General features: G+C 40.7%; 1 protein-coding gene across 1 annotated transcript; it reads left to right on the forward strand.

Annotated features, from left to right (window-relative positions):
- The first annotated feature begins 2,286 nt into the window (after positions 1 to 2,286).
- On the forward strand, positions 2,287 to 7,743 carry NDUFS5 (NADH:ubiquinone oxidoreductase subunit S5). Its single transcript, XM_054571574.1, has 3 exons — positions 2,287 to 2,400; positions 3,918 to 4,135; positions 7,520 to 7,743. The coding sequence occupies exons 2-3, from the start codon at positions 3,920 to 3,922 to the stop codon at positions 7,622 to 7,624; spliced, it is 321 nt and encodes a 106-aa protein (XP_054427549.1). The 5' UTR covers positions 2,287 to 2,400; positions 3,918 to 3,919; the 3' UTR covers positions 7,625 to 7,743.
- Positions 7,744 to 10,714: the final 2,971 nt, after the last annotated feature.

A 10,714-nucleotide genomic window follows, 5' to 3' on the forward strand; every position in this document is an offset into this window, starting at 1 on the left:
ATAAGGGAGCAAGGCTATATGTAAAAGACTTCATAGTTCAAAGTAAATTGTTTTTCCACCTTCATTTCCCCTTCCATCCAAAGGTTAAAATCGAGCAGCGCAAGAGTCATTTCCACTTTGGGTTTTGTTTGGCCAGCACTTTTAAAAAAGTAAGTTGTTTTGCATTTTAAAAGTGGAGGGTTTCACATTTAAACAATAACAAGATTTCTAGCTTCTCTTGAAAAATAGGGAAATTTGATCATTTCAGGCCCTTATTCTTTCAACAGTAACAGGATGGAGCTGAGTAGCTGCTGCTGCCTTTAGACAGGACAGACATATGGCCCCTCCAATTTGTCATATTTCCCACCACTCCTCCTATCAGCCAAATTGAGGCCAAGCACTAGTTACCATTTATCATGGTCCTTTCATTTTCATTTCCTTACAGTGAACTCTGTTGGGCCTTGGAGGCATCTGAGTTGCCCATCTGAATGATACAATGAAATTAGTATTTGAGGAAGATTAGACAATGAAAAAGAGACTGGAGTGAAGGGAGGCAGAAAGAAAGAAATTAAAAACCTGTGGAAGGAATATTTGAGAGAACTTGGGCAGTAATTAAATACTGGATGGAAGATAAGGAAAAGGCAAAATAACTTCAGAGTTTCCTGTCTGAATGGCTGGGAAGGGGATACTTCCAACATAAACAAGAAAGTGGGAGAAGTGCAAAAGGTGGTGACTCAAGACCTTGCTATCTCTAATATTTGTGGGCAAGGGCCATGAGTTAACAATTCCATGAGCCCCCAATATTCTGCTGGGCATGCATTTAGGTGCTCAGGAAGCTGTATGTTGACTTAAAACTCTTATCTGATGGGGGAAAGGGAGACTTGGAACGCTTCAACAAAACCAGTAAATTGTGAGACCTCAGGAATTCTCTGCAGAGTGGGTGACCTTGGGGCTTAGGGGTATTTAACTCCTTTTGGGGGAAAACTAATACCAAAGTCCTGAAGTAAACCAAGAATCTGGCATGCAAAAATGGAGATGGGTTGGAAATGGTGTCATTCCCAGGGAAAGGACTAAAATTAATCAAGAGACTGGATGACAGGACTTTTCCTGGAATACACTGAAACAAGCTCTTGGTTGGAGTATTAGGCAGGGGATTTTGGACACTGAGGCTGGGAAAATTGGAAGGCTGGACTTATCTAAACGTTTTTGAGAAGTCACTTAAAAGGAAAAGAAATTTTGAGCCCATTCCCCAAATACTTATTTACTAGTTATTTTTATTTACCACTGCAGTGATGTTACACACTTTATAAACATTTGTGCACACACACAAAAAACCAAATTTTTAAAAGATTAGATAAACAGAAGTATTCTCGTATTTTCCTCCCACACCCCCAATGTATCCTATCACACACACCCTGTGGTACCCACACATATACACCACTTTGGAGGCCCTGCTGTAGTCAAAGGGAGCCACTGGAGGTTCTCCAAAACAGAGGAAAACATAGTCTTTGTCAACTTCCTCGAATCCGCAAACTTTAGAAGCAGAGACATCAAAGAACTGGAATTGATTTAGGAAGATTTCCATATTCCAGGAACATAAAGTCTCAGTGCTTTATGCATAACTTATTTAATCCCCAAAACAAACCTACACTGTAGGTACTGTTTTGTTTTGTTTTTTAAAGATTTTATTTATTTTTAGAGAGGGGAACGGAGACAGAGGGAAACAGAGGGAGAGAAACATCAATGTATGGTTACCTCTGGGGCGCCCCCTACAGGGGACCTGGCCCACAACTGAGGCACGTGCTCTGTCCGGGAATCAAACCGGCAACCCTTTGGTTTGCAGGTGGGTGCTCAATACACTGAGCCACACCAGCCAGAGCGATTTTTAAGATAATATTTTAATCTTAATTTGAGGAAGCGGGGAGGGGTTAAGTGAGGTTAGGAGACTTTCCCAGGGATCACAGCGAATTGACTGAGCCAGAATTTGAACCCACGTAGAGTGGTCCACAGTCCATGAGCTTAACCACTCTACTGGAGTGGCTAAGGAGACACTCTTTTTCCCTCTTGTAGCCTTGGTCAACTCCCTCATGAATCAGAGCTGTTGTGAGAGTGTTTGACAGAATGCTAGGAGGCAGCAGGAACTCACTACCTGCTGGGCCGTCTCTAACTCGACTCTGGTAAAGCAAGGTTAGCTTATCCACCGTCAATATCTCCAGCAGTCAACGCATACAGCCGCGCAGGCGCAGATCGACAGGCTCGGTTCCTATGGTTTCCGGGGCGGAACTGCGGAAGAAAGGTCTACTCCCGGCGTCGCGCTGCAAGCGTCGCGCTGCTGGCGTCCTTTGCGGCAGGTCTCCGTGTCTCCTGCAGATCATCCACTATCCGCGACCAACGAACGGACAAGGGCACCGAGGCAGGACGGTAGGGCCTGCGTATGTCCGCGGGGGGACAAGTTAAGCCGAAGGAACTTTATTCCGAGACTTTTTAAAAACAAATTTCACCTTGGCTTGTTGGGTGTCCGTTCTCTCTGGGCCGACCTCTGCGCGTGTTTTTAGGCTTTCTCAAACCCTTTCGCCAACACAGCCAATGTCACCGAAGCCTGTCGGCCGCGCCTCTCCGTTCTCCTTGCAAGCTGAGACGGTTGCTTTGGCCTTCTGGTCCTTAACCTGAAACCCAAACTTCTTTTCTCGGCTTTCACGGCCCTGTGTGATGGCAGCCCTGCCCACCCTTTCAGCTCGTTTCGTTCTTACAGTCATGCACTCTACGCGCCTGCCATGTCTGGGTCCTCAGTGTCCCCCAGATATACCCGGCATCTCCGGCTGTAACTTGTGCCGTGCCCCCACTGAAATACTCTGCCCATTGACCTTCCCTTGGCAAACTCAACCCACCCTAAAAGGCATTTATTTTCAAGTCTCCTGGGCAGAATTGGTGCTTCGTCCCCTGAACTCTTTAAACCCTCTTATGTTTCTTCTTTTGGGTTCCAAAATCGCTGTGTGCCTGTATTCTGGTGTATACATTGGAACTGCTCCCCCCTCCCCATTCCAGTGCCTGGAACGTTATTATTCAGTAAATGACTTAAAGAATAGGCAGGACATTTATAAATTAAATTCACCTGTATATCTTAACGTAACTATTCATACATAACTACTGCCTTTTGTGTGTGCGTTTTCTCTTCCAGTCTTCTTTTGCAGACCGGTGTTGCTTTATTTATTTATTTATTTGACATTAAAATGTGTGTCCCATGTATATTATCCTCCCCCCTCCCCTCACCCAGAATACCTATCATATTCTTCTAAGTAAGTATTGGATTTAATGATCTGTTTAAGTTGTTTGAAATTAATCTTTTTTTAACAAACTATTACTGGTCCCTACCTGGTCCTTGCCTTCACCACATTCATTGTTCAATAGGGGAGAGAGTCAGGTAAATAGTCCATTATAGAGGCTTGAGAAGTACTTCTATGGGATGTTGAGAATGATGTGTTATCAGAAAGGAGGGACGCCAGTGTCAGGGTGGCTTCTCAGGGGAGGTTGTCTAGGTTGATACAGATAGAAATATGTAAAGAAATGTTCCTGTGCTTATGCTTTTTTGTCCTTTTCAGTTATTCAGGTCTGCCGCAAAATAATTGGGATTAAGTCAAAACATAAACACTTTTTGACTTTTGATAAAAATGACTTTATCAATATAAAGAGTATTTTATATACATTGCTTTTTAGTTCTAGTTCTCTTTTCCTTGGGGTTTGTGAAAGCACAGAAATTGTTCATCTGCTGTAAACTGGGAGACTCTGTCTACTGAAAATATTTGGTGAGAAGAAATTGGGAAAATAGTGCAAAATGTCTTTCTAGAGGGCAATTTATCATCACAATCTCATTTTTCTTAGAAATTTATTATTTGACTGTACTTCTATGACATTATAATTTTTTTTATCTTCCATTTCAGCCATGCCTTTCTTTGATATACAGAAAAGGCTGGGCATTGACTTAGACCGCTGGCTGACAATCCAAAGTGCTGAGCAGCCTCACAGGATTCCGTCTCGGTGCCATGCTTTTGAAAAAGAATGGATAGAATGTGCACATGGAATTGGTGGTATCCGCGCAGAGAAAGAGTGCAAGATAGAATATAATGATTTCGTAGAATGCCTGCTTCGGCAGAAAACGGTGAGGAAGTGATGGAGATGGGAGCCGAGTTACTCCCTTATTTCTTTGGGGCTATTTTTTCAGTGTTTTTAATCAGTCATTGAGCAAAGACTTACCCAGTGTGAATTGGCAAGGCTTTTGTGGTGAAACACTTCTACTTAGGTACCGTGTCAAGGAAGTTAAATGCCTTCAGATCAGAGGAGGACCTGTTGTTCCTCCATGTTCTTCCTCCATGTTCTTCCTCATCTTTCTCCCAGATTTCTCTTAGTATCCTACCTTGCTGGAGCTGTCAGGTTAGAAATTACATGTCTGTGTCTATCCCTTTTTGTAGTAGATCATAGAGCAAAGAATATCAACGTATCTTGGATGTTTGTCTGTGAAAATCTTTGGGTAAAAATCATTGGGGAAGATGCTAAAACACTGCGAATTTATTATGTAACAACCTCTTGATTCATTGCTATTCTGGAGCAGATGGAGGTGTTAATGAGATGGCCTTAGGTAAGCCTATCCAGAAATTCAGGGCGGGGAGAAGGGCTGTTAATATAGGGTGCCTCATTCTTGGAGACTTGAGTGAGTTACCTAACATACAGGGTGCTCTTCTCCCTCAGAGAAGAAATCTTTGGGTATGTGCTGTTATTTTGCCTATTTCTGTGCTCCAGATATAATAGTTTCTTGGAGTTCAGGGAAACAGTTTAGATTTTCAGTTAAATTTATCACAACATTATCTGTATCAAAATTGAATTTTTTTTCAAGATTTTAGTTATTTTTAGAGGGGAGGGGAGGGAGAAAGGGAGAGAAACATCAATGTGAGAAAGAAACATTGATCAATTGCCTCTCCTAAACGCCCCAACCTGGGATCAAACCCAAAACCCAGGCATGTGCCTTGACCAGGAATTGAACCGGTGACTTTTTGGTTTGCAGGATGACGCTCAGCCAACTGAGCCACACCAGTCAGGGCCTGTATCAAAATATAAAATTTCTTGTAATAGTTGCTGTTAGCATTTGGTTAAAGTGAAGCCAAACTTGAAAGAAATGAGAGTGTATTAAGTTGTAATTTTGTATCGATCTCTGCAGGAATACTGATCATTAAGTGAGTAATAGTATAGTGTAGTGTATATTGTAGGACAGTGAGTGGGCTATGTTTGGCCACCTACCAGCTACTTAGTTCACAACATGCCTTAACTTCTCTTTTTGTGGGCCTGTTACTCCTTGTTTAGATGAAAACCTGACTCATCATAAAAAATTTACACCAAGAAGAAGCAGTGTGGTGAGGTGGAAAGAGCATTGGATTGAGAGTTAGAAGAGGGTTTGATGTGGTTCTGGCCACCACTGATTTTGTGACTTGAGACAAGTCACTTCTTTGTCTTGATTTCCTTATCTGGAAATATTAAAGAATTGCCCCAAGGTCACTTCCTCATCCTATGAATTTTATGAATAGATATGTTGCTGTTTTAGAGGTCACACTAAGTCACTAGATACTTTCCCCTAGGCAAAGAAGCTAGTGATTCAGGAGCTGGAATCAAGCACTAAGTGCCTACCATGTCATAATGCATTTATTTCTCCCAACAATCCTGTAAGATGCTTTACTATTATTTCCTCCACTATACAGTTAAAAAATAAGGCAAGGAAAAATTAAGGCCATTCCCTAAGATCATTAGCTAGTAAGTGGTGTAAATGGGATTTGAACCTGGCAATGCTGGCTCCAGAGCCTGTGCTTATATCCACAACATTAAGTGGTGATTGGCTCTAGTTGAGAGGAAGATTTTATCTGTGGTGGTGTGATACCTCAGCGATGACTAGTCCTCCTTTGGGAAATTCTCATAGAGTAATGTTAAGGATGCTGTCTTTTAAAAATGGTTACAGTTTGTCAGTATTTAGGATACCTAGAGTTGTTCTATTGAAGTTGTATCCTGATTCATTCTTTAAAGTTGATGGGATGTTTAACTGAATATACTAATTGTTTATATTTTCTAAAAATTTAGTCATTCACTAAGAAAGTGTTTATTGGGTCATCTATTTTATCAAGAACTATTTAGGCACAAAATACAGTAGTAAGCAAAGCAGCAAAAAAGTCCCTGTCCTAATGGAGCTTATTTGGGAGCAGGGGAGCAGAGGTTTAACAAATAAGTTAAAAGATAGTGTGTCAGATGTTGATAAATGCAGTGGGAAAAATAAACAGGAAAAAGATAGAAAGCACTGGGCATGGGAGCCAAGTAGATTTTTCCTTTTTTTTTCCTTTTTTAAAAGATTTTATTTATTTTCAGAGAGAGGGAGAGAAACATCAATGTGTGATTGCTTCTCGTGCGCCCCCTACTGGGGACCTGGCCTGCAACCCAAGCATGTGCCCTGACTGGGAATCAAACTGGCAACCCTTTGGTTTGCAGACTGGCACTTAATCCACCGAGTGACACCAGTCAGGGAAAAACCTTTTTTATTTTTTTGTTTTTTATGTTTTACATTATCTTTTAGTCCCCTTATACTCCCCTCGCCCCCTTTTTAAAAATAGGGTGGTCAGAGAGGAGTTCAGCAACAGAAGACATTTGAGGAGAGACTTGAAGAAGGTTAGCCAAGTACACACAAGGGAAGAATGCTGGGCAGAGAAAACAGCAAGTGCAAAGGTCCCTGAGCTGGGTCAGAGTGAGCTAGGGGAAGGGTGTTAAGACATGCAGTCGCACGGGTAGGCCTCATAAGTCATTATAAGGAAAGGTTCAGTTTTTTCTCTTAGTAAGATGGGAAGCCATTGAGTTTTGAGCAGACGAATAATGCAGTCATGATTAGTGAGTGTATTTTCTGTGTCACAGAATCCATGTGAATTATGGCACTCACACAGTCTTGTATAGCATGACTTTCATTTGCTGGGAATGCCCTATCTGAGAAGAGGCAGGACTTGGGGCTCAACAGGTAACTGAGTATATATCAAGTCTTAATTTCAGTGTGGTAAAAAGAGACCTTATATTGGCTACTTCTGCTTCATTCATATCCAGCAAACAGTCACCACCGGCAGTACCACCTTCACATAGAGAGGTCAGGAATATATAAGCCATGAGATGATTTCAGCTTTTAATATTTGAAAAGATTTTAGTATGCATGAGTATGTCCCTTAAAGGTTTTGACCTGTATGTTTTTGTCACTTTTTTTGTAAATATCTGAATTCCCATATATAATAGGAACATTTTAGTTGTTAATTTTCAAGGAGATGTTTTTATATATACCAGAAGTTTATTTGTTAAAAGCTTGGGAAGTGCTTTCAAGGCAGTTTTTAAAAGACAGGTTTCATCTCAGTGGCCCTCTAGGATGAAAAGCTTCTGTAGTTTAAAAATGAAACCAATTTTCCTTCCATTTTCTTCAGCCCTCACTTTTTGATGCGTTTCTCCCCCTATTATAAATACTTTTTGTCTTTGACAGATGAAACGGCTGAGCACCATTGTGAAGCAGCGGGACAAGCTAATAAAGGAGGGGAAGTACACGTCTCCAGCCCACCACTCGGGCGAGGGGGACGCTAGGCCCTGAGCAGAGCAGCTGCCGATGCCTGAAGGCCGAGTTTCATGTTTGTTCTTCTCTCCTGGACAGTTTGTGTACTGACAACCTCTTTGTGAAAGTGGCTAAAAATAAAAGATTGCTCCATCCTATTTGTTCTATTTTCTACTGGATCATACTTTTCCGTAATGAGATTGTAACCTACTTTTTAAGTTTGGAAAAAATGCTTCTACCTATGCCTTAAAAACTAGCATCTAGGGAATAATAAGGAGCATTTAATGAATACTTAATGTGGATGAGGTACCTCAAAGGTGGTAACTCATTTAAGAAGTTGCAGTGTTCTTTAGTGCTCTGATTCTGATTTACTTTCCACAGAGCACAGACTTGGGCTGGGAAGGAGAGGCAGCAAAACTGGTTGTGTGTTTACTGTAATGTCTGTGAAGTCTAACTTTAAGGCTAAACAGGTAACAGTTTTGTAGAAGCAATGCCATTGCTTCAATTTGCTGTCTTACATCAATGGTATATATAGTACTTCTTTTTCAAAAAATATGTTTTTAAATTTATTTTTAGAGGGGAAAGGAGGGAGAAAGAGAGGGAGAGAAATACCGATATGTGAGAGAAACATCAATCATCGATTGGTTGCCTCTCACATGCCCACAACTGGGGAGCTGGCTTATAACCCAGGCAAGTGCCCTCACAGGGAATCGAAGAGGCAACCTTTTGGTTCTCAGGCCGAAGCTCAACCCACTGAGTCACATCAGTCAGGGCTAGAAACATACTTTTAAAAGAAAAATGCAGATACATTGATAGGAAGGTATGAACCTTATAAAAATAATATTGAGTGAGAATATATTATAATTGAAACCTCAGATATCCTGTAACATTTTTTCCCAACTTCATTTTATAATGGTAAAATTTACATAAAATTTACCATCTTAATCATATTTAAGTGCCTGGTTCAGTGGCATTAAATACATTGATGTTGTGCAACCATAACCACCACCTATCTCTAGAACTTCCATCTCGGAAAACCGAAGCTATACCCATTACACAGTAACTCCCCTGGCAACCTCTATTCCACTTTCTATCTCCATGATTTGGATAACTCTAAGTACCATACCTCGTATCAGCGGATTGTACAGTGTTTCTCTTTTTGTGACTGGTTTATTTCATGTAGCATAATGTCCTCAAGATTCTGGAACATCAAGGCTGAACAGTATCTATATATATGTACCCCATCTTGCTTGTCCATTCATCTGTCGATGGACACTTGGGCTACTTACATGTTTTAGCTGTTGTGAATGCTGCTGTTATGAATAGGGGTGTACAGTCTTCTTGAGACTCTGCTTTTAATTCTTTTGAGTATATACCCAGAGGTGGATTTGTGTGATAATAAGGTAATTGTGATTCTAATTTTTTTGAGGAACTGCTGTACTATTTCCACAGTGGCTGTACCATTTTACATTCCCACCAATAGTGCACAAGTGTCCCAGTTTCTTCACATCCTCACCAACTTTGCAGATTTTTTTTTTAAATAGTAGGCATCTAATGGAAGTGAGATGGTGTCTCATTTATAGTTTTGATTTGCATATCCTAATGATCACTGACATTGCATCTTTTCGTCTGCTTATTGGCCATTTGCATAGTTTGGGTAAATGTCTATTCAAGTTCTTTGACCATTTTTAAAAAGATGTTATTTATTTTTTAGAGATAGGGGAAGGGAGGGAGAAAAAGAGGGAGAGAAACATCGATCAGCTGCGGCTTGCATGCCCCCAGCCGGGGTACTGGCCTGCAACCCGGGCATGTGCCCTGATGGGTATCAAACCAGTGACCTTTCAGTTTGCAGGAGCCACACCAGTCAGGGCTCTGTCCATTTTTGAGTCAAGTTTAGCTGTTGAGTTTTACAAGTTCTCTTTGTATTTGGAATACTGATTCCTTATCAGACAGAGTCGTGTGCTACACGTTTTGGTCAATGGGGTGAGTATAGGACAATGGTCCTGTAAGATTATAATGGAGCCGAAAAGTCACTGTTGCCTAGTGACCTTGTAGCCACTATAACTCACATGTTATGTATTTGTGGTTATGCTGGTGTAAACAAACTCTGTCATATAAAACTATAGGGCATATAATTACAGTACACAACACTTGGTAATAAAGGACTATGCTATTTATGTACTTCCTATACACATTTTATCATTATTGTAGAGTGTATCCTTTCTACTTCTAAAAATAGTTTGTGCCCTGGTTGGTGTGGCTCAGCTGGTTGGAGCATCATTCCATAACTTGGGAAAGGTTGCAGGTTTGATTCCCAGTCCAGGCACAAAGGAACCCTGGTCTGGGCAGGTATGGGAAATAACCAATCAATGTTTCTCTTCCCTCCTCTCCCCCTCTCTAAAAGCAATGAAGAAAATGTCCTTGGATGAGGATAAAAATAAACAAACATAAAAATAGTTTGCTGCAAAACAGTGTGCCATATTATGCTGGCAGCATCCTCATCTCGTATTTGCTCTCTTGATTACATAATTTTCTCTTACACTTGATTTAATCTCATGTTTTATAGATTTAGTGTAGCCTAAGTGTACAGTATTTATAAAGTCTACAGTAGTGCACAGTAATGTGAATGAAATTCACTCACCACTCACTCACTGACGCTCAGCAACTTCAGTCCTGCAATCTCCATTCATGGTAAGTGGCCTGTATAGGTCTGTCGTTATTTATCTTTTACAACATTTTTAGTGTACCTTTTATATGGTAAGGTATGTCTAGATATACAAACACCATTGTGTTACAGTTGCCTACAGTATTCAGTACAGTAACGGTGTACAGACGTGCAGCCTAGGAGCAACAGTCTACACCATACAGCCTAGGTGTGTCGTAGGCTGTACCATCTAGGTTTGTATAAGTACCCTCTGATGTTTAAACAACGATGAAATCACCTAATGACCCATTTCTCAAAACTTATCCCCTTTGTTAAGTGGTGAATGTAAGATTTGCAAGTATTTCCTCTGGTCTGTGTGTTTCCTTTTTACTCTGCTGATAGTGTCCTTTGATGCATAAAATTTTAAAATTTTTTATGAAATCCAATTTGTCTATTTTTTGTTATTGCCTTTGATGTCATTCAAG

The sequence above is a fragment of the Pteronotus mesoamericanus genome, unplaced genomic scaffold, assembly GCF_021234165.1.
Source record: "Pteronotus mesoamericanus isolate MK-2021 breed Mesoamerican mustached bat unplaced genomic scaffold, CSHL_Meso_final contig_221, whole genome shotgun sequence".
Taxonomy (NCBI): Eukaryota; Metazoa; Chordata; class Mammalia; order Chiroptera; family Mormoopidae; genus Pteronotus; species Pteronotus mesoamericanus.

Excerpts from the sequence above, each read along its gene's own strand:
- NDUFS5 (XM_054571574.1), top strand. The coding sequence starts at position 3,920 with ATGCCTTTCTTTGATATACAGAAAAGGCTGGGCATTGACTTAGACCGC. Across the intron at positions 4,136-7,519 it reads GCCTGCTTCGGCAGAAAACG|ATGAAACGGCTGAGCACCAT; the intron begins GTGAGGAAGTGA and ends TGTCTTTGACAG.